The 22,603-nt window shown below is 59.1% G+C and overlaps 2 protein-coding genes across 6 annotated transcripts in view; one reads left to right on the forward strand and one right to left on the reverse strand.

Annotated features, from left to right (window-relative positions):
- The first annotated feature begins 599 nt into the window (after window positions 1-599).
- GET4 (guided entry of tail-anchored proteins factor 4) lies at window positions 600-19,408 on the forward strand. Of its 5 annotated transcripts, none has more exons than XM_032394023.1 (10): window positions 3,788-5,236; window positions 5,470-5,614; window positions 6,012-6,090; window positions 6,412-6,493; window positions 7,031-7,180; window positions 11,968-12,106; window positions 13,546-13,686; window positions 13,794-13,869; window positions 14,036-14,108; window positions 18,666-19,408. In XM_032394023.1, the coding sequence occupies exons 3-10, from the start codon at window positions 6,016-6,018 to the stop codon at window positions 18,749-18,751; spliced, it is 822 nt and encodes a 273-aa protein (XP_032249914.1). In that variant the 5' UTR covers window positions 3,788-5,236; window positions 5,470-5,614; window positions 6,012-6,015; the 3' UTR covers window positions 18,752-19,408. The 5 variants fall into 5 exon arrangements, with proteins under 5 accessions (XP_032249913.1, XP_032249914.1, XP_032249916.1 ...); XM_032394025.1 differs by having other exon boundaries at window positions 3,788-5,117; XM_032394022.1 differs by lacking the exons at window positions 3,788-5,236; window positions 5,470-5,614 and adding an exon at window positions 600-843.
- Window positions 18,772-22,603, reverse strand: part of ADAP1 (ArfGAP with dual PH domains 1) — a 59,153-nt gene continuing 55,321 nt past the window's right edge. Inside the window, exons 9-11 of the mRNA XM_032394019.1 lie at window positions 22,391-22,462; window positions 21,950-22,178; window positions 18,772-21,865 (exon numbers count right to left, since the gene is read on the reverse strand). Coding sequence (XP_032249910.1) covers window positions 21,837-21,865; window positions 21,950-22,178; window positions 22,391-22,462 — 330 coding nt within the window. The 3' untranslated portion in view covers window positions 18,772-21,836. The remainder of the gene's footprint in view (window positions 21,866-21,949; window positions 22,179-22,390; window positions 22,463-22,603) is intronic.

Consider the following 22,603-nt stretch of genomic DNA (forward strand, 5'->3'; position numbering starts at 1 on the left):
CCCTGTCCCCGTGCCCGGAACCCGTCCGCTGTCCCCATCCCTGTCCCTGTGCTCGTTCTTGTCCCCGTCTCCCCCTAGACCTCCAGCTCCGCGTTAACAGGCGGTTCTGTGTCCAAGCGAGCCAACGACTGCTCGTTCTCGAGCAATGACTTGTCACCCGGACTTGGACCTCTCTTTGGTCCCCAAACCCGGCCAAACAGGACCCGGCTTTAGTCACCCTCACCTCCCCAGGGCGGCCTGCGGCAGAAAGCATGAAAACATGGCTTTTATATCAAAATCTCGGCATCCCAACGACCGCTGAACTGGTGGTTGCCAAGCCTCGGGCCAGCCGCCCGGGCGCACTCGTGCCGGGTAGGCCCAGCCCCCGCGCTCTGCCGTCACGTGCCGTCGCCATTGTAGCGTCAGCGTGCCCCCCACGGTCACGTGCGCGCCCACCGCGGTTCCGCCCCGCGGCCGCGAAGCCGCCCAACGCAGGCTCCGCGGTCCCGCCCCCGGTCACGTGGCCGCCCTCCGCAGGGTCTGCGGCCCCGCCCCGCGGTCACGTGGCCGCCCGCCGGTGCGCCCGCCTCCAGCTGCGCGCGGCTCCTCGCGGGCCACCGTAGAGGGCGTCGGGCGGCCGCCGGGACGGAAGCCGAGAGGCGCTGCCGACCGCGCCTGCGACAGCGTCAGCCCTGCGCGGAGCGCCGGCCCGATGGCGGCGGCGGCGATGGCCGAGCAGGAGAGCGCCCGGAACGGCGCCCGGAACCGCGGCGGGGTCCAGCGCGTGGAGGGCAAGCTACGCGCCAGCGTCGAGAAGGGCGACTACTACGAGGCGCACCAAATGTACCGGACCCTCTTCTTCAGGTAGCCGCGGTGCTGCGGCCGCCGCCTTCCAGGGCTTTCCGCCGAGCCCGGCGCCCCGCCTCCGGCCGCCTCCCATTGGCCGCGCCGCGCCGCCCCGCGTCCCCGTTGGCTCGCGCTGCTGCCTGTCGCCGCGGCGGTCGGAGCAGGCGGGCGGCCGGGAGGCGGAGGATGGAGGACGCCGGACCCGGCCCCTGCCCCTGCCCCTACCCCAGCCCGGCGTCTCCTGCCCGGCCTCCTCTGCCCGACCCTCTCCCCCCTCCCCGGGCCCCGACCTGGCGTCGCCCATCCGCGGCCTCGCCTGGACCGAGCCCCGGGGTCTGCGGCCCCCGGCGGTCCGGTCGTGCGGGTGAAACGTGCTCCTGCCCCGCGGCCCCCGCGGCTCGCGCCGGAGCAGCCGTGTCCGTGAGCCCGGCGCCGCGCCTGCACCCGCGCGGTCGGGGGTTGGAGGAACGCGGGGGGCCCCGGCAGCGCGGCGAGACCTGAGGGTTGGGGGGATGCTGGGGGCCCGGCGGCGAGTCCCGGGGGCTAGGGGCGCTGGGGAGCTCCGGGGCCGCGCGGGGCTCACTGCGCGTGCCGGGGGGGGACTGCCGCGGGGCGCGCTGAAATCAAAGGTGCTTTTTTCGTGCGGCTCTGGCGCGTCGGCAGGTGTGTGGCCTGCGGCGGTCCCGGCGTGGGCTGCGCGGTCACGGGAGCTGTGCTGTGACACGCTGCTGCTGTGATCTGAGTCGTCGTCGCGTGTGGGGGGCGCTCGGCGATCCTGGACGGTCCGGGCGGAGCAGTGGGGCGGTTCGCTGGGATGGGATAGGCCTGAACGACAGGTGTAGGGGTTTAGTCCGGTCCGTGGAAGGCCTTTTCTGCCCGAACTGTTGTGGAAGGGTACTGAAGGGCCGTTGGGGCGGGCCTTTTCGCCATTCAGGCCTAGACTTTGATGTTGTCTGTAAGTGACGAGATGGATCAGCGTCTCCGGGGACTCTCAGGTCCTGTTCCGGCCATGCTCGGGCTCCGCGGCTTGGAGGAAGCCCGGGTAGGAGTGAGCACAGCTGGGCGTAGGCCTCCTCCGCCTGGCAGCTTCACCAGCCAGAAGTCCGCGTGAGGGGAGCTTTTCCAGCGCTCCAGATTGGCCCGGGTGCTTGCTGTTCTCTGGATTACTATGTAGATATTTCCCCGCTGATTAATCAGCAAAACTGGATCTTCCCAAAAATAAACAATGTTTCTTTTTTGAGACAGTTTTGCCCTGTGGGATGAGCTGTGAAGAGGCAAGTCTCTCTGCCCATGTTTGGGGGTGGTGATGGAAAGCAGGCTCTCCACCGCCCCAGGCTTGACTTGGCTTCGGATTCCACCTGTGCTGTGTGACCTAAGACCAGCCTTGGCTTCCTCATGGGGCATCTGGGGTGCACCTACACCGCTCGGGAGTTGGGAAAAATAAATCATCTGCCATGGGCCCCACTGGGGACAGAGTTAATGGTGGCATTCATGGCCATCCATAAGGCCTGGCTGAACTAGCCTGGAGTTGTCCCTGACTCCCAGGGTACCGTCCCTGCAGACCTGTGATTTCAGACCGTTGAGACCCTCCTGGGTGTGCGGCTCCTGGACGAGTCTGATTCACTGGGTTATATATACTAGGTTCTTGTTCTTTCTGTAAGTCAATATATGTGTCCAGATTTAAGTGTTTACGTGAAAGGTGCAGTTTGATGCATTTTGGCACGTATGTTCCCATGAAACTACCCCCAGTCAAGATACGGAGAACATCCATCACCGAAAATTCACCGCAAAGGTTCTTTCTCTGTTCTCAGAATCCATCTCTCACACCCCTTGCCCCAGGCAGCCACTGCTCTCTGCGGCCCATAGGTTGATTTGCATTTTCTAGAATGTTTTGTAGGTGGAATCATATCCTCTTTTTGTACATCTTGAGTTTACACAGCATGATTATTTGGAGATTTACCCACGCATGAAGTATTAGTTCATTTCTGTTGCCGAGTGGTGTTCTGTGGTGTGGATGGACCACAGCTTGTTACCTACTCACCTGTTGGGATACATTCACCAAATTGCTGTTTGTTTGTTTGTTTTTTTTTAACATTCTATTTATTTGAGAGAGAGCCTGTGCACGCCCGAGAGCACGAACAGGGGAAGGGGCAGAGGGGGGAGGAAGAAGCAGACTCCCTGCTGAGCAGGGGTCTCAGTCCCACGACCCTGAGATCAGGACCTGAGCTGAAGAGAGAAGCTTAACTCACCAAGCCACCCAGGTGCCCCCAGATTGCACTGTTTTTTTTTTTTGTTTTTTTTTTTTTTATTTATTTGCGAGAGAGAGAATGAGAGAGAGCATGAGAGGGAGGAGGGTCAGAGGGAGAAGCAGACTCCCCGCTGAGCAGGGAGCCCGATGCGGGACTCGATCCCGGGACTCCAGGATCATGACCCGAGCCGAAGGCAGTCGCTCAACCAACTGAGCCACCCGGGCGCCCCCAGATTGCACTGTTTTAATTGTGTTTCCCAGCAGTTGAAGAAGGGGGCACGCAGTCGGGCGGTGCGGTGGGTCAGACTGACTCCTTGCGTGTGCCTCGGGTGTGGGCAGTACTTGAGGCCTGGTGGCACAGCGGGAGGCTCTGACCATTCAGTGGTGCTGGTGCCAGTGGGTGGCCACCCAGTGTCTTCAGATCTTTCTCTGCCAGGACGAGGAGGGAATCCGCTTTCCAGGCCTGTTGGTTTATTGGTGCTCGGTCATCCTCCACCCCCTTTCTGGCTCCCATGGCTGTTTTGTGGGATGGCCAGAGGGCCCCTTGGCCCAGTATTAGGATTGTCACCTCCCGGGAGGGCCTCTCCAGCCAGCCTGCCTCCCCCTCAGGGGCCTTTCTGAGATTTGTGTGGTTTTGCCTCTTAAATGAAGAAAAATTTTTTAAAAGAAAAACTTACAGGGGCGCCTGGGTGGCTCACTTGGTTAAGCGTCTGCCTTTGGCTCAGGTCATGATCCTGGGGTCCTGGGATCGAGCCCCTTGGGGAGTCTGCTGCTCCCTCTGCTCCCCCTGCAGTCAGTTGTTGGCTGGCAGATGACACCAGCATGTGCCCACAAGGTGGGCCGAGCAGGTACCCTGCCGTTGGGGTTGCATGGATGGTGCCGGGCTGGAGGGTTCTTGCTCCATCTGCTCTCAGCCCCCCGGAGCCTTGGACCCAGATAATAAATTCCTTTCCATTCCCTGAGTTCTGCAGAAAGAAGCACGTTCATTTCTCAGGGTTGCCTTTCGCTGTTTGTTTTCGGCTTTCCTTGATCTGCAACAGGTGATTTCACCTGGATGGGAAGAGTGTTGGACGGGGCGCTTTGCCCCGCCCCCCCCCGGGCCCCCAGGCGGGTGCTTGAAAGCAGGCCCTGTTACCCCAGGGATTTGCTGTCACCTGCTTGTTAGCAGCTTCTTTTATCTGGTGTTCTGAGAGGTGGTCTCTTGCTGTGCATCAGATGGAGGAGTCCAGAGTTCTGTCCTGTCTTTTGTAAGTAGCAGCATGCTGGCAAGATTGTCACTTAGGATAAGTGCCTATACGTCCATGGAAATGGCAGCATGAGGTGGTGTGCCTCCGAATACTTGTCTTTCCAGAACAGTCCGTGGCAGTGCTGGCCCCAGGTCATGTGCAGGGCGGCTCCTGGCAGGACCAGACTGGGATGAGCAGGGTTGGTGTGGGAGTAGGCTGTGTGCGTGCGTGTGCGAAGGAGAGAGAGAGAGGGCTCTCAAAAGCGCTGCTGCAGAAACCACGGGCTGTGCACATGACCTGCAGGCTGGCGGTGGTTTTCTTTCTTGGGGTGCAGGTTCTTCTCTCCAGCCCCACCCCCCTACCCAGCAGATGGGGTCTTCTGTTGGGGCCGTGTCTGGGCCAGCTGGGTTCCCGTGTGTGACTCTGATGGGCTTGTGTTCTTCTGGGGGGTTGTCTGGTTGTGGAACCTTTTTGAAGAAAATACCTTTTCTGTGGTTAATTGAACAGCCAAGCGCTCGCATTCCCACCTGACCCGTTGGTCCGGGTGAGCTGCAGACAGGCTCCCAGGTGCGTGTGTTTGGTGTTTGCCTGTCTCGGTAGCACCTCCGTGCTGCTGCTTCAGTATCTTTAATTGGTTGTGTCTTAACTGGGAGCCACAGACTTGACTGGTTGTGTTTCTTTTCTGATGATCATGGAGTTAAATTCCAGCCAGTGAATGGAGCATCCGGCAGCACCTGTGCTTCGCTCCGCGTGTGCTTTGGGAAGCGGCTTCCTGCTGTTCACTTTCTCTCCGACCCAGCTGTGCTTCGCTGAACTTGGTGTGTTGCAGACGGACCATCCTCCCGTTGTTTGTGTTGAGTTAGTTGCTGGGCTCTGGCCGCTCTGTGTTTCTGTCTCTGCAGTTCAGGAAACTGAGAAATGTGCTCAAAGTGGGAAAGTGAGTCAGGCCAGAGGGGTGGAGGGGCCCTTGGGGGGCGGGGTAAGAGGAGAGCACAGGGAGGGGGTGGGGACCGCAGTGACATCACAGTGGGTGCTGCGTGTGTGTGTGTGTGTGTGTGTCCCCCACCTGTGAGTCTCTGTCCTGGAGCTCCCGCTGTCCCAACCCCTGAGCACAGCCTTGACCCTTGGTTCTCTGATGGACCCCAGTGTGCCGCTCTGTCCCCCACGCAGCTCCTACCACCGGAGCAGGCCTGTGCTTCAAGGTGGAAGTCAGCCAGCCTTTCTCTGGGTCCTGCTGAAACCCTTGAGCTGCTCCAGGCCTGTTTAGGCTCAGACGACATCCCCTGCGGGCGCTGCTCTCCGATGTGGGGCACAGGTCTGCTTGTCCCCTGAGGTCTGAGCTGCTGACAGCAGGGACTCCGTGTGTACCAGGGGGACGTGGGCCATGGAGCACCCCAGCGTGGAGTCTGGACAGACTCCGAGGGGGGCAGGGTGCTGTGACCGCCGGGTGAGGTGGTGGGCCTCAGGAAACAGAACACAGCTCCACTCCATCTTTGGTAGGAGGCCTGTGCGCCTGCGTGCCCGTGTACGGGATTGTTTGCTTTATGAAGCTTTCACGTTGGCGCAAACGTTTTATCTTTAGCATTTAATCTCCAAACTGTAGCCATTGGGCTGGGTGAACATCAACAGGTATGTCAGACTCTGGAGGATGTGTGTGGTGGAGCATCTGCCTAACTGGACCTAACTGGGGCTCTGCTCTCTCTCTCTCACAGATACATGTCACAGAGCAAGCACACAGAGGCGCGGGAACTCATGTGCTCAGGGGCGCTGCTGTTCTTCAGCCACGGCCAAGTACGCAGGGGCCTTGTCCCCTTCCCTGCTTGGGGTCTGCGGGTTGGAAAAGGACCGTCCAGGGAGAGGCCTTGTTGTTGGCACTGGCCACAGCCAGGCGAGTGTCCTCGTGTCCCGGGGCACTGAGAGAGCTGGTGCACGTGCAGCTGGGGTCTTGGTCCTTCAGGCCGCACTGCCGAGTGAGCGCTGGGCTCAGAGGAGCGTCCTTAGCTTCGGTCCACTGTGCGTTGCTAGCTGGAATCCAGAGTGGCCGTCCAGCTTTGCCGTGGCTTCTGAGAACAAGCTGTTTTTGTGATTTTTACTCACTTCCATGTTTTATAGCAAAATAGTGCCGCGGACTTGTCCATGCTGGTCTTAGAGTCGCTGGAGAAGGCAGAAGTCGAGGTGGCCGATGAGCTGCTGGGTGAGGCTTTATTACTGTGCGTGAGGTACCTTCTCATGTGGAATGTGACACCCCTGCGCACGCTCTGTGGCGGATGGGGGCCTCTGGTTTGTCCGAGAGACCTGGCTTGCCAGCCTGCCCCATGTGCTAAATGTGCAATGGGGGAGGTCCTTCTTAGGAGCTGCCCAGCCAGAAGAATGGAGGAGGGGCCTGCTCCCGGCCTCTGCACCCCAGCGTGTTACCTCCCTACCTGCCCAGGTCTTGCTCCTCTGCGGGCCAGCTCCCTGCTAGAGCCCACCCTCCCACCCAGCTCCCCGACAAAGGCTGAGCCATGAGGCCACAAAAGAGCATGTGGCTGCTGGCTCTGCAGCTGAGAGGTCGGTTGGGGGGGTCCTGGGGCCTGGGGGTGGGAGGATGCATGATGAGGACACCCCGGCATGCCACTTTCCGGGTTTTGAAGTGAAGTAATCGTTTTAGTGAACTTCTGTAAGATACCACATACAGAGCTGAGCAGTAGCGTGTTTCTTTGGGTAAGAGTCTGTGTTTGTGTTGTTTTAGAAAATCTGGCCAAACTGTTCAGTTTGATGGACCCAAATTCTCCAGAACGAGTGGCTTTTGTGTCTCGAGCCCTGAAGTGGTCCAGTGGAGGATCTGGGAAGCTGGGCCACCCCCGGCTCCACCAGCTGCTGGCCCTCACCCTCTGGAAAGGTAGGCCGGGGGCACCTGTGCAGACAGCAGCTCTCAGGGGCGGGTGCGAGCCGGCCCGGGGACAGCTGTCCCTTCTTATGCCCCACGCGGCTTGTATTTGTGTTAGCCGCTTTAATCAGGTGAGCTCATGGGCCACAGGAGGTAAGGAGGGGAGATTTTGCTCTCCACCGGCCGGGCCCTTCCTGCCCGTGGGCCTTGACCGTACCCCACCAGCCTCCTTTCTGGGACATCCTCCCCAGACCGGCCCTCTGGTGGCACCCTGCTCTGTGTTTTCTTCACATTTATCTCAGCTTCTGAATAAGCATTTGTGGGGACTGTTCAGTCCACGAAGGGGGGATCCTGGTAGTTCCTGGGTGTGGTTCCCATCCTGAGCTCTGAGTCTGCTCTCAGGCACAGGAAAAGGCATTTGGTTGGGTGCCCTGAACAGCATTTGTTCAGGAGAATTTGAAGAGCTGTCTCCTACGTGGTGAGCACCTTGCAGGCGGCTCATTCACAGTGCATCAGCCTTCGTGGGGGTACGGCTGGGCAGGGGGTAGGTGAAGGGAGGTGATGGTGGGCAGGTGCCTTCACTTGGGGGCAGCCTTCCCCCAGCAATGTCTGTGACAGCGAGCTCCTCCTGGAAACAGCCTGCGTGCGGCAGGCGGCAAGTGGTCAGACAGACGGGTCTGTCTCCTCCACAGGCAGCGGGCCCAGGGCGCGTTCCTGCTTGTGGGCACCCGCCATGAGCCCCGCGCTTGTTCATGCTGGGAAGCCAGCCGTGTGAGCATCTGGGGGCAGTGGTGCTCACTGCACTGTGTGTCCCCACCCGCTGTGACCCACGAGGCGGGAGGTTTCTCCATTCCCTGCGTGCTGGCACGCCAGCCCTACCCTCACCCCGGAGGGACATGACGAGAGAACGGTCAGATGTCAATTCAAAGGTCGGACAGTCAAGGAAACGCTCCTTGGAGGGTGCAGTGGAGTCCCTCCCCCACCCCTATCCAAGAAGCATGTGGGGCCCGAGAACGAGCAGCTGACACCCCGAGGCCGAGGCCTTGCCATCGTGGGCTCCCTCCTCTGCTGGCGCATGTTTCCCGTGGGCGCCTTGCTCCTCCGGACTTGGCCTCGGCCCGCCGCCCTGGCCTGCCCAACTGGCACGGTCCCCGTGTATTTTCTGTCTGTCTGTCCCGCCCACAGGACACTAGTGTGTGTTCGCTAGCTCGGTGGGGGGCCATCTGCACTCGCCAGCCTGGCGGGGGTGCCCTGGCCTCCCGCCTTGTCTCCCAGGGGCGCTGAGCCTGCCCGTGAGGGGGACGGCAGCGCCTGCGACAGCCCTCTGTGGCCGGCGGGCGTTGATTCGGCACCGTGACGCCCGGCCTGTGTTTGTGGGCGTGTGGGGAGACGCCAGGAGGAAAATGGGGCACGACCCAGTGTCTGGCAGAGAAGCAGAACTGAGGCTTCCAGAGTCCCTCAGAGCCCTGGCTGGCTGAGAGCCCCTCTAAGGCGTGCATGTTTAACGGGGCGGTTTTAAAATTCAAGAGACCGCAGTTACACGTAGTGCTTGAGGCACAAACCCCAAGTAGAGGAGCGCGGATTCCACGTCCTGTCCTGCTCCGCAGCGGCCACGGTGTCTGGAGGCTGTGCTTAGGGATGTCTGCCGAGCTGTGGTGCCTGGGGCAGGCCCAGGCGGGGACCTCCGGGGAGGTGTGTCCCCCGATGGGGGCGGAGCCACCTGCCGCCACATCGGTTTGCCAGCCGCAGCTCGCCGCCTCTGGGCGTGTTCGCTGCGTGTGGTGGTCCGTTATTCAGGCGTCCCCCGTTCGGTTGCGCACGTTTTACAAAGTCAGGGTTTGTGGCGGCCCTGCCTTGAGCAAGCTTGCTGGCGCCACGTTGCCAACCGCACTTGTTCACTTGGTGTCCCCGCGTCACAGTCGGTCGTTCTAGCAACAACGCAGGCTTTTTCATTATAACTTGTTACGGTGGTCTGTGACCGTGGTCTCTGATACTGTCCTGGTTTTGGGGCGCCAGGAGCTGCGTTCATGGAAGAGGGTGGATTTCACCGATAAATGTGTGTATGCTGACTGCTCTACCAACCAGCCCGTCCCACGTCTCTCCCTTCTTCCGGCGTCCGTGTTTCCTGAGACCCAACGGTATTGAAATTGGGCCAGTTCATGACCCTACAGTGGCCTCTGTCCGAGTGAAAGGAAGAGTCCCACGTCTCTCATTTTAAATAACACACTAAAGATGGTTCAGCTCAGTGAGGATGGCTTGTCCAAAGCTGAGGTAGGCTGAAAACCAGGCCTCTTGTACCAAACAGCAAGTAGTGAACGCAAAGCACCCGCTCCTGAAGGACGTGACAAGGGTTAGTCCGGTGACACATGAATGAAGGGAAAGCGAAACGGCCTTATTGCTGATACGGAGACAGTTTGAGTGGTCAGGATAGAAGATCAGCCACAAAATTCCCTCAAGGCAAAGCCTGATCCAGAGCGAGGCCTTGACTCTCCTCAGTTCCATGAAGGCTGAAGGAGGTGAGGAGGCTGCAGAACGAGGGTTTGAAGCTAGGAGAGGCTGGTTCGTGAGGTTTTAGGGAAGAGGTATTCGCCATAACTTAAAAGTGCACAGTGACCTAGAAGCTGCGGCAAGTGACCCTGAAGGTCTAGCTGATACCTAACTGAAGGTGTCTGCACTCGACAGATTTTCAGTGACGATGGAACAGCCTGATAGAAGAAGATGCCGTCTAGGGCTTCCAGGACTTATGTACCTAGAGAGAAGTCAGCGCCTGGCTTCAAAGCTTCAAAGGACAAGCTGATTCTCTTGTTAGGGGCTAATACAGCTGGTAACGTTAAGTTGAAGCCAATGCTCATTTACCATTCTGAAAATCTTAGGGCCCTTAAGAATTAGGCTAAATCTACTCTGCCTGTCCTGTATAAATGCAACAACAAAGCCTGGATGACAGTGAATCTATTTACAACATGCTTTACTGAACAACAAGCCCACTGTCGAGACCTACTGCTCAGAAAAAAGATTCCTTTCAAAATAGTACTGCTTGCTGACAATGCACCTGGTCACCCAAGAGCCCTGATGGAGATGAGCAGCGAGATAAATGTTTTCATGCCTGACACAACATCCATTCTGCAGCCCAAGGATCAAGGAGTCATTTCAACCTTCAGGTCTTATTATTTAACAAATACACTCCGTAAGGCTATCGCCACCATAGATAGTGATTCCTCTGATGGTTCTGGAAAAAGTCCATTGAAAACTTTCCAGAAAGGATTCATCGTTCTAGATGTCACATAATTTATAGGAAGAGGTCAAAATATCAGTAGTGACAGCAGTTTGATAGACATTGATTCCAAACCTCATGGACGAGTTTGAGGGGTTCAAGACTCCATGGAGGAAGTCACTGCAGATGTGGTGGAAACGGCACGAGAACTAGAATCAGCAGTGGAGCCTGAATGTGGGACCGAACTGCTGCCATCTCACACTTGAACGGACGAGGATCTGCGTCTTATGGAGGAGCAAATAAACTGGTTTCTTGAGATGGGATCCACTCCCGGTGAAGATGTTGTGACGACTGTTGAAGTGACCACAAAGAATTCAGAGGATCATACGAGCTGAGCTGATAAAGCAGCAGTGGGGTGTCAGACGACTGACTCCCAGGCTGAAAGAAGTTCTCCTGTGGGTAGAATGCTATCCAACAGCATCCCACACTACAGAGAAATCCCTCATGAAAGGAAGAGTCCATCAGTGCAGCAAACGTCAGTGCTGTCTGATTTTAAGAACTTGGCATGGCCACCCCAACCTTCAGCAGCCACCACCCTGATCAGTCAGCAGCCATCGATGACGAAGCAAGACCCTCCACCAGCAAAAAAAGACTATGACTCCCTGAAAGCTCAGGTGATGTTAGCATTTCTTAGCCGTCAAGCATTTCTTACTTGAGGCGTTTATAGACATAACGCTGCCGCGCACTTAATAGACTACGGTGTGGTCAGCATAGCTTTTATGCGCACTGGGAAGCCAGAAAGTTTGACCTGCTTTGTCGCAGAACTTGCTTTGTTGTGGTGGTCTGGAACCAGGCCCACAGTATGCCCGAGCTGCGCCTGGGTGTGGCCGAGCACATGGGTGTCGTTTTGCCCAATTTCTCTTCTCTTGGATGCTCTAAAACCAAAAGCTTATTCTAGGGGGTCTGAGGGAGAGAGGAGAGACCGCACAGGTACGCAAAGAAATGCTGACTCCAAATTGTTGTGCATTCCTGAAGGCGGCACGCGGGGCCCTGAGAGCTGGTGTGCCCAGTAGAAGGTGGCAGGCAGCAGAGGCCGGGGCCTGAGCCCTGGAAAGGCGTGGGAAGCAGGTGGCTGGTGAGCAGTGATCCCGTTTGCTCCGGGAGACGGGCCAGGGTGTGGGGAGGTGGTCTGGGGGGTGGCTCGGCCTAGGCTGGGTCTCTGCCTCGGCACAGCTGCCGCCCTGGGCGTCCTGTGCTCTGTCGGATGCTGAGCACAGCCACTTAGCTGTGGCAGCCGGAAGGGGGGGCTGGGGTGTTGAGTCCTCAGTGGGGAGGGGGCGGGGGGAGCAGGTAGAGTGGGGACAGTAGGTCTACAGCCTGAGTCACTTACTGATGTGGAGAAGATTGGGATTTGGGTCATTTTTTAAAAAACAGAAACGCTGAGTGTTGGAGCAGAGCGGCCGTGTGGAGCTGTTAGCCCGGGAGCTTCCTGCGTGGCGGACCTGGACGCGCGGGGAGCCCGTGTGCGGGCGGGGGTGGGGGCGGCGCGGCGCGTGCACGCGCGTCAGTGTCCCCCTTCCCTCCGTAGAGCAGAACTATTGTGAGTCCCGGTACCACTTCCTGCACTCTGCGGACGGCGAAGGCTGCGCGCACATGCTGGTGGAGTACTCGACCTCCAGGGGCTTCCGCAGCGAGGTGGACATGTTCGTGGCCCAGGCCGTGCTCCAGTACGTACCCGTCGGCCGCGCCCCCGCGCCTGCCGCACACCTCGCCCGGCACGCCGTCCCTCCGCTCTGCCCGCGGCTGCGGGGGCTCCCCAGTGTCTGCTTTCTCACGGCACCTCCTAGGTTTCTGGCTTCCTTAGCGTCAGGCCGCTGTTTCTTATAGGGCGTGTGTATTTAATAGATTCTGCGAGGTGTCCTGGAACGGGGACCGCACGTGCTTCTCAAGCGTTCCCAAGGCTGTGCCTGGCTGGCTTCCCGGACGTCTGGAGCGTCCGGCCCGCCCCGTCAGGCCTCCTCGCTTCCGCCTCCCCGCTTCCGCCTCCCCGCTTCCGCCTGCCCGCTTCCGCCTCCCCGCTTCCTCCTCCCCGCTTCCGCCTCCCCGCTTCCTCCTGCCCGCTTCCGCCTCCCCGCTTCCGCCTCCCCGCTTCCTCCTCCCCGCTTCCGCCTCCCCGCTTCCGCCTGCCCGCTTCCGCCTCCCCGCTTCCTCCTGCCCGCTTCCTCCTCCCCGCTTCCGCCTCCCCGCTTCCGCCTGCCCGCTTCCGCCTCCCCGCTTCCTCCTGCCCGCTTCCGCCTCCCCGCTTCCTCCTCCCCGTTTCCTCCTCCCCGTCCTTGCCCGCAGCAGGCCTGGGTGGTGCTGGTGCGCACGGCACACGGGAGGGGTCAGCTGCCCGCCCCGCCCGCCCCAGCTCCGGGCGTCTCCCGCATGTGCTCCTCCCGCAGACACACACCAGTTTGGTGGCCGGGCATTGGGATAGGAAATGTCTTAGGAATTTGAAGGGGTTGGGGTCACAGAACGCTCACTGTATGCACTCGACAGCACCTCGGAGCTTCCGCGCTCTGCAACCCACAGACAGACGTCTCTTAGACCCCAGCGCTCCCTGCCCCGGGCTGTGGGGTGTATGGTGCACAGAGTCCCTGGGCCAGACGGGATCATGTGCAACCACCAGACGCCTTCCCATCGGTCCCTCCCTATAGCTTAACAAGGTGGAGGCCCCCAGTGCAGATAGTCCAGCTGTGGAGACGCCCCCCTGGGGCAGAGAAGAGCCTGTCCCCCGCCCGGCACAGCACCCGGGGCCTGCGGCCTCGTTCCCACAGACCCCTGGGCTGACTGCTCATGTAGGCAGGGGCCTGACAGGTGCAGACAGGCTGTAGTCGCGACAACTCCCCGCAGTGTCCGAGCTCTGCTGCCCTTGGACACTGTCACCTTCCGAAGCTTCATCTCTTCACCCGTCACCTGTGGTAGTCAGGAGGTGCCCTGCTCACGGGGGGCAGCTTGTCTGAGCACCGAGCCTGGCCTGGCGGGTCCTCAGTTTGCCGGAGCTGTGGGACGGGACGGCTTTCTGTGCCCCCGAGGTGTCCCGTGTGCCGTGCTCAGCTGAGCACCTGCAGAAATGGCGCTGTGTTCTTCATCAGTCGCCCACTTACTAGGGTGTTGCTTCCAGGTTTCTCTGTTTAAAAAACAAAAGCAGCGCGTCGGTGGTGTTCACGACGTACACACAGAAGCACCCGTCCATCGAGAACGGCCCTCCGTTCGTACAGCCTCTGCTCAACTTCATCTGGTTTCTGCTGTTGGCTGTAGACGGGTGAGTCTCCCATGTGTGTTTGGGGGGTTGCACGTGTGCTTTTCTTGTTCGGCTCTCCATGATTTTTGCGTGGAAACAGAGTTGGGCCCGCTGTTCTCCTGTTTCAGAGGCAAACTGACCGTATTCACGGTGTTGTGTGAGCAGTACCAGCCGTCCCTGCGGCGGGACCCGATGTACAACGAGGTGAGAGGCTGGGGCAGCAGCCGGAGAGCAAGAGAAGTCCTCCGTCCCCGGGCGGCCCTCGGGAACGGGACGGGAACGGGACGGGCCCCGAAAGGAGCGTGGGGGGAGGTCTTGCGCATGGGGCGTGTTCTGGCTCCACGGTGACCCCACGCCCCTCCTCTTCCAGTACCTCGACAGGATAGGACAGCTCTTCTTTGGCGTGCCGCCTAAGCAGACTTCTTCCTACGGGGGCTTGCTAGGTAAGGCTGGAGCAGGGGGCGCCTGCGGGGTGGGAGCAGAGCCGGCGTGGCCGCCTCACACCCTGGCCTCCCCCGGGGAGCTGTCTCCACTGCCCGGTGTGTGGTGCCGCTCTCCCGAGGCTCCGTGTCTCTGGCTGGCCTCGAGGTCCTTCTCCAGCAGATTCCCAAACATGCCTGAGAGGGTCCTGTTGGCCCTAGGGCTTCCCTCTCCTTTGGCCATAGAATCAAGGGGGATTTTTTCTTTTTTTATTCTGGTAAAATACACATATCCCAAAATTTGCTGTTTAACCATTTCTCAGTGTCCAGTTCAGGGGCACCGTCCCCCCGTCTGCCTCCAGAACGTTCCATCCCACACACGGAGACCCTGTCCCCATGACGCACGGACCCCCACTCGCTCCCCCAGCCCCGCCGTCTACCCTCTGTGTCCGTGAGTCTGACGACTCCGGGACCTCGTGGGAGTGAGGTTCCCATGCGTGTCCTTCCATGTCTGGCTCGTCCCCGTGGGGGCAGGGGTGGTTCCTTCCTTTAGAAGGCCGGGTCATACCCTGTGGTGTGGACGGACCACACTGTGTTCGTCCATTCCTCTGTGGTGCACCCCATAATGCTGCTGTAAACGTGGGGGTATGTCATCTGCTTGAGCCCCTGCATCCAGTGCTTTGGGTAACATACCCTGAGGTGGGATTGCTGGGTCACGTCGAAATTGGGTTTAACTTGTGAGATGCTGCCAGACTGCCTTCCACAGCGGCAGCCCCGTCTCCCATCCCGCCAGCCGTGCACAGGGTTCCGGTCTCTCCGTGTCCTCGCCCGCGTTTGCTGTTGTCTGTGCCTCAGTAGTGGGTGTGAGGGTCTCACCGTGGCTCTGACTCACATCGCCTGACGGTTAGTGATGTTGAGCGTCTTTTCTTGTGCTTATTGGTCCTCTGCATGTCTCTGTGTCCATTCAAGTCATGTGCCTATTTTTGAATCAGGTTGGTGATTTCTCTATACTGGATACTAATCCCTCATCAGATATAAAATTCCTGAACATTTTCTCCAATTCTGTGGATTGCCTCTTTTTTTTTTTTTTAAAGACTATTTTTTAAAAGCAGTTTCAGTGGGGCGTTTGAGTGGTGCAGTCGGTTGAGCATCCAGCTCTTGGTTTCGGCTCAGGTCATGATCTCAGGGTCCTGACATTGAACTCCATGTTGGACTCCACGCTCAGCATGGAGTCTGCTTGGGATTCTCTGCCTCTCCCCCTGCTCGTGTGCACTCTCTCTAAAGTAAATAAATTTTTTAAAAAGTAAATAAAGCAGTTTTAGCTTCACAGCAAGATAAAGAGGAAGGTATGGAGAATATCCATTTCCGTCCGTGCCCCCCCACAGCTGTTACCGGCACCCCCGTCAGAGTGGTGACTTTGTTAGAATTGATGAACTTACGTGGACACCAGAAGTTCATGGTTTACGTTGGGGTTACTTCTGATGTCGTACATGTACAGGTTTAGACACACGTGTCCACCATTAGAGAGTCCTACAGAGTGGTTTCTGCCCTGAAAACCCTGTGCTCAGCCTGCTCACCCCTCCCCACACTCCACTGCCTTTTCTCTCTGTAGGTGCTTCTGATGCGCGGAATTTTAAATTTCCGTGAAGTCCAGTATATGTGTCTCTCCTCCACTGCTCATGCCTTTGGTGTCCCATCCATAACGTCCTCGTCTGGCCCAGTGCGGTGAAGCTTTTGCCCCGGTCGTCTTCTAAGAGTTCTGCTGTTCTCAGGTTTACATTGAGGTCCTTGATCCATTTAGAGGGTTTTGTTACATGGTGTGAGGTGTAGGGGTCCAGCGTCCTTCTTTTCGAGGACGTCCAGTGTCCTGGCATCATTGGCTGAAGAGACTGTCCCTCCCCCTGAGTGGCCTTGAAGCCCTTGTCAGCTGGTCTGACCCCTCTGCATGTGGGCTGATTTCTGGCTTCTGGGTTCTGTTCGGTGGGTCTCTGTGCGCCCACACCACACTGCTGTGCTCACTCCGGAGCAAGTTTTGAAATCAGGAAATGTGATCCCTCCAGTTTTGTTCTTTTTCAAGATCATTTTGGCTGTTTGGGTCCATTGCAATTCCATATACATTTTAGGATGAGCTTTTCTTGCAAACAAGACATTGGATTCTGACAGGGACTGCATTGAACCTGTGGCTGGCAGTGGGTGGCACTGCTCTCTGCAGCGTGTCCAGTCCTCCATCCACAGGCTTGGGAAGCGCTTCCGTTTATTTATGACTTTAATCTCTTTCCCCGGTGGTCTGTGGTTTTCATGCGTGAGTCCTTCATCTCCCTGGTTAAGGTTAGTGCCTAAGTATTTTATTCTTTTTGGTGCTGTTGTAAATGGAATGTTTTTATAATTTCTTTTTCAGATTGTTCATTGCTGGCGTAAAGAAACGCAACTGATTTTCACGTGCTGACTTTGTATCCCATCACTTTGCTGAATTCACTTACTCTGACACTCCTTTGTGGAGTCTGTAGGGTTTTCTGCATATAAGACCATGTCGTACGCAAACAGATCATTTTGCTCCCTCCTCTCCACTGTAGATGCCTCTTCCCTCGTCCTCGTGCCTGGTTGCTACAGCCGGAGCTGCCAGTGCCGTGCGGACTGGAGGTGGTGAGGGCAGGCACCCTCCCCTTGCTCCTCCTCCTCCTCGAGGAGGAGTTGGCAGTCTTCCACCACCGAGGATTACGGTTGCCGTGGGGTTTTCAGAGACGGCGGGTACTGTGGGGGGGCAGTCCCTCCTGTTCCTGGCTTGTTGAGTGCTTTTACGAGAGCGTCGCGTTTGGTCAAGTGCTGTTCCTGCAGCAGTTGAGATAGACGATCGTGCGGGCTTCCCCTCGTTCTGCTGACGACTGGCGGGTTCTCACGGGAGCCCTCTGTGCTTTCCACGAATAAAGCCGCTTGTTGTGGTGCGTCGTCCTTAATGTGCTGCCGAGTCCTGTTTTCCAGTGGTCTGTTGAGGGTGTCGGCCTCTGTGTTCACAAGGGATACTGGTCTGTGATCTTCTCGTAGTATCTCGGGTTCTGCTGGCCGCGTCGGATGAGTTAGGAAGCGCTCCCTCCCCCTCAATTCTTTTGGAAAAGTTTGGTAAGGATTGGTGTTGGTTATTAAGTGTTGAGTAGAATTCACCAGGAAAGCCATCAGGGCCAGGGCTGTTCTTTGTTGGGAATTTTTGATGATGGATTCGGTCTCCTTACTTGTTACTAGTCTGTTCAGATGGTCCACTTCTTCATGGTTTAGTTTTGGTGGGTGTTGGAGGCCAGGCCTCTGCCCCTCATCTGCCCAGCCTGGCAACATGGTGTGGCCTTCCCCGCGGTCTCGTATGGACTTCTTCCCTCCGCCAGCCAACGGCCAGTTTAGTCCTTCATCTGAATGTGGATTTTGTGAGCCTGAATGTGGTGGGATTTTTGAGTAGATGCTGCTTCACAGAGTTCATCGTTCACCCGCACGTACTTAAACCGGTCTTGCCGTCGAGAGGTCTCATGCGGCCAGGCAGCATCAAGGCTTCCTTCCTCAGCTTCCTTCTGGAAGTGACATCGCAGAATCACAGGTGGCTGATCTACGTAAGGGATACGTGTCCCCCACCCTGATTGCACCGTGTTCCTGCCAGAGCTGAGGTGGCCCCCAGGTGACAGGCTCAGGCGGGCGCTTGTCCCACAAAGCTTGGCGGTGCTGCTCACGCTCTACTGCCCAAATCCAGGTGGGCACCCTGCCTCGTGGGCCCCGCAGGGTTGGCCTGGCTGGGCGTGTGTGTCCTTTGAGCCATAACCACGCTGTGTGGAAAGGTCTTTTGTCTGAGATGATTTTGAAAGTTGTTATACACAGTTGGACTTTCTACTTGTAAACTGTGTCTGGATTTGTCTCGTGGAAGGTACTCCCGCCATATCCGGGCCTGGGTGGGGCTGCGTGCATCTGAAGCCGAGGTGGGCTTTGTGTGGATTGGCGTCTCTCGGGCGTGACATCCCGCCCTCAAGCCTCGCCGCGGGTGTCCTGACGCTTGGTGCCCGTTCATTTCCCACCAGAGCTTCAGACTTGCCCCTTCCGGCACCCGGGCTTCTGGTGGCCTGTTCGTTGGACCTGATTTCACATGCCCGAGTCTGCCCAGACAGCGTTGTCTTTCCATGGTGGTTTGGCTTCAGGGGACTCTCTGATCTCCTGAGTTTGCATCAAATCGTTGTTCTCTGAATAAACATGTCAGTGGTAGCAGCCCTGGGGGGGGGACAGTGGTCACCATTTCTGCATGTGAACGCGTCCTGACCTCTTTGTGATGTACCCGTGTGATGTGCACCTGTGTGCCCGCTCGACGGTGACCTCCCCGGGACGTGGTTCTGCCGACGATCCTCCAGGGCTGTCAGGCTGCCGTGCTGTGTCCCCCGGATGGGCCCTCGGGGTCTTTCGCCGGCTGCCAGGGCCTTGCAGTCACGCTGAGTGTTCCCAGAGACTCGGGGGGGCCCCGGGAACACGGCACCATGGAAGGTGGGGTTCCCCGGGCAGGGGTTGCTGACCGCGTGCAGCCGCCGTGCCCCTGACGGCCCCTGCGTTTGCTTCCAGGGAACCTTCTGAGCAGCCTCATGGGCGCCTCGGAGCAGGAGGGCGAGGACAGTCAGGACGACAGCAGCCCCATTGAGCTCGACTGACCCCGCCCGCCTGGCCTGCATGAAGACGCCCTGACCCCGGGCCCTCACTCCCGGGGCCCCCGTTGTGAGGCGATGGTGGCCACACGGGCACCCGTGAGCTGGCCCGGGGCTGCGGCTGGGCCGGCTGGGCTGCACCTTCAGACTGACCCACAATAAAGCACAGGCCTTGCTGCGCTACCACCCTTTCCCTGTCCTTTGTGTCTGGTTTGCTTTGGGAGACGACCCGGCGTGCGGCGCAGGCCCGACCCCGTCGAAGATGGTGTGGGGGGCGGCCGCCGGGGGCCCGGAGAGCATCTGGGCGGCCACTCTGGGCCGCACCGTGAGGCCACGGCCATTTGGGATCAGGAGTCCTTTCCACGTTTCGTAATGCAGTATTTATTTTCATTGGGTGATTGGTTCCTTTGACCTGGCATTGTAGGTTTTAACCAAATCACCAGGAGTGAGCAGATCTGCCCTTTCTCACGCTATACCAGATGTTCCCAGAGCAATGACGAGAGGGGAAACACTTTATTTTTTCACAATTAAATAAGAGTTGTAGATTAATACACAGTGATCATGCATGGGAAGGAGTTGAGATACACACTTTTATTGACTGTAAAATGGAATTTAAAGGAAGGTTTGTGTTACTTGTTGAGTTGAAATAAATCCTTTATACTGGGCTTTGCAGCGCTCGTCCTTTCTGAGTGAGCTCCTGGGGCCGGCGGGCGGGAGCGGTTGCCGAGACCAGTGGTGGCCAGGTCTGTGCGCGCTGTGCCCGCAGGGGGCGCTGTGGACGGCCACGAGCGGCCAGCGTCGGAAAGGTCTTGTGATTCGTAACTACGTGGTGGTTTCTTTAAATGTGAGAAACCAAATCCAATGGGGTCCTGCCTTGTCACAGGTTCTGCGTGCAGGCCACGGGGTAGGGGAAGGAGAGCGCTGAGCCCCCCACAAACTACCCACCGGGGCTCTCTGTGGAGGGTGGTGGTGGAGGGAGTCCTCGCAAGGGGCAGGCCCCACGCCTGCGACGGACCCCCGGCTTGTGCCGTGATGCTTGTTCTGAAACCACAATAATGCATCCGGCACAGTCAGTTCAGTGGGAGGGACGTTGGAGCAGAACGTGGGTTTTTATGTGGAATTTTGCCCCACACTAAGTAGATAAGCCCAGACCGCGCACACCTCCCGGCGTCCCTCTGCACTCCCCTCGTGGTGGCAGCGTCTGTCTCATCCTCAGCACATGGAGACCCCCCCCTCCCGGGTGGGGGACAACTTTGCAGCCGTGCACCTGACCCCGCTTTCCCTGTGAGCGCTGCCACTTTTTTCATGCAGTTGTGAATGGCACTGTCATTTTCTGGGAACGCGGCCTCCCGTTCGTAGCGTGCGGGCCGTGGGTTGCCCACGTCTCCACTGTGCGGAGGTGTGTGAGGTAAGCACCGTGACCACCCTTTGTGGGCCATGAGCTCCCGACCTCGTTGGAGAACTCCCACCAGTGGTAAAACGTTCTGGTGTTTCTTTTTAACATGTTATTGTCTTGGGCACAATGCCCTTGCGTCTGGTCAAGACGGCCTAGAAGACCAGTCCCGGAGAATGCGTGGCTGGGGCTGCTCCCCAGATGGGGAGGGGGAGTCCTGGGGGCCTCTATCTTTTCATTTCCACCCAGGATGAGAAACCCGCCCGCCTCTGGGGCTTGAGGTTCTTTGTCTAGAAGCGGGGAAGATGGGCTAGCGATCACGGGTGTGGCGTCCGGCGTGGCTGGGGAAGAGGCACCTGCCTGGAGCAGGAGGGGGTGGGGGCCCTGGGTGACCCTGTGACTGTCCTCACCCCCCTGGCCCAGCCGTCTTGGGGACCGGAGCAGAGATGGGAGTGAGGGGGGCACTCCTCTCTTGCCCCTGCAGCTGCACTCCCATCCAGGCCTACACAGGTCTGAGCAGGGGAGCCCCATGCTCAGGTGCAGAGGGGAGATGGGGTGGTGGGAGTCAGGCCCACGAGGATAGGCAGAGGCCCTGGGGCACCCTTCTCCTGGGGATGTCCCCACTCCTGGCACGTATCGGAGCCCAGCAGGTAGGTCCTCCTGGGGACCCCATGCCCCCTCCCCAGCCCCTGACCTACACAAGGGGCCACTTTAGGATAGGACATGAGGGTTGGCGTGACAGGACACCCTGCCTTGGGGACCCCCTCCTAGTCCTCTCAAGGGCTGGTCCAGGGCTGCCTTAGGGGATGACGGGGGCTGGGGGGCCACCCAAATCACCCAGTAGGTACCCGCCACCTACACATGCTGCTTCTTTCCCCCCCCCACCCCCCCACTGGGGGAGGAGGCTAAGTGGTTGTAAGTACCAGCTGGCCAGTACGCTGGGTCCCGTGGGGGACTCTGGGCTTCCATCTTCCAAGGGCTCAGTGACCACAAGGTCAGGCTGGTGGGGTGGGTCAGCAGCCAGTGCCCAGCGGGCGGCAGACAGGAGCTGACCCTCCATTCCCCCTTCCAATCCAGGCATGCTGGGCCCAGTGAGCTGCAGCTCCCCAGTGCCTCCGACCCCCAGGGCCCTCACGCACGTGCCAGGTCAGCTGCTTGAGGAGGAGGACCATGTCCCCCATGCTAGCACCCAGGACCCCATGACCGACACAAGCAGGTGCTCAATAAATACTTGTTGAGGGGACTTGGAGGAGGAGCAGGATGGGAGGGGAGGCATGCAGGCCACCTGCTGTCCCCACGGCCCAGCCTCCTGGTCAGGGGCAGGGTCCTGCTCGGGTGGGCAGGGGGCAAGGGGAGTTGGTGAGGGGCTGCCAGGCTGCCCTGAGCCAGGAGGCCGGGCCTAGGCCTCAGAGGAAGGGTGGTTCAGTGGGCGGGGGGGGGGGGCGGGGCAGGGGTCACATCAGTGGGTGGCAGCATGGTGGGGTCAGAGGTCAGGTCGGCCAGCCTACAGTGAGGTTCCAGAGAAACAGGTCCTAGTGGCTAAAGCTCAGGCCCCACATGGCCAAGTCCGGGGCTGCCACTTAGGGCTGGGGCCAGGAAGCCGGGTCCTTCATCTGCCAGCCCCCCAGTCTGGCCGCTGCCTCCTCGATGGCCACTTCAGCGAGTCCAGTTCCCTCGGGCCTCCAGAACCATCTCTCGTTAGGGTTTATGTTTGAAGTGGGCTTCCACTGGAAAAGGACAGGCGTTCAGCCGTGTCACGGCCACCCAGGAGGCGTTGGGCTCCCTCCCCTGCCACCCCCACCTGCACTCACCTGCGTACTCCTGGGGCAGCATGGGCCTGTCCACGACCTTCCGAAAAGCCTCCACCCAGGCCCGCTGCTCCGTCTCCGTCTCGCAGGCCAGCAGGAACCTACGCTCCGGCGTCACGATGGTAATGCCGTGTGGCCAGTGGTGGCCCTGGGTGGATGGCGGGAGTCCGTCCAGCACCGTGTAGCCGCTCTCCCTGCTGCCGATGAAGACTTCCCCACGAGCAAAGGCGTCCTGTGGGCAGAGGCCGGGCAGCCCCTAGGCAAGGGGGTGGCTTTGCTCATAGCCGGGGAAGCCCCGACCCCAGAGACCCGGCCCGCCCTCCTGCTCCTCATTCCCGCGCCTGTGGCCAGCAGACGGGGGCCTGTCGCTCATCTCCGTGTCATGGGGGAGGACACGTCCACCCTGCGAGGGCCCAGCTGAGCTGGGCCGAGACCCTCCCTTACCAGGGGATCTTTGAAGTACATGAGCCTCCGGTCATCCATGGTGAACCAGCGCTTCCGGAAGCCTTCTGTTTGCTGTGGGTCAGAGAGTGCCCGGGTCCCGCTGGTCAGCCCGAGGCGGGGCTCCCCCATGTGCGTTCATTCATCCTTCACTCATCCTGCTCTGTCCGCCAGGTGGCTGCACTAAGGGCCTTTGCATGTGCTCTTCCTCCCCTC

The sequence above is a fragment of the Phoca vitulina genome, unplaced genomic scaffold (genome assembly GCF_004348235.1).
Source record: "Phoca vitulina isolate PV1807 unplaced genomic scaffold, GSC_HSeal_1.0 scaffold79, whole genome shotgun sequence".
Classification (NCBI taxonomy): Eukaryota; Metazoa; Chordata; class Mammalia; order Carnivora; family Phocidae; genus Phoca; species Phoca vitulina.

What these genes read in the sequence shown, in the direction of transcription:
- GET4 (XM_032394022.1), top strand. Translation starts at nt 692, where the DNA reads ATGGCGGCGGCGGCGATGGCCGAGCAGGAGAGCGCCCGGAACGGCGCC. An exon ending in TACCGGACCCTCTTCTTCAG is followed by an intron (nt 844 to 6,011) that starts GTAGCCGCGGTG and finishes TCTCTCTCACAG; the next exon opens with ATACATGTCACAGAGCAAGC. An exon ending in GGTGGCCGATGAGCTGCTGG is followed by an intron (nt 6,494 to 7,030) that starts GTGAGGCTTTAT and finishes GTGTTGTTTTAG; the next exon opens with AAAATCTGGCCAAACTGTTC.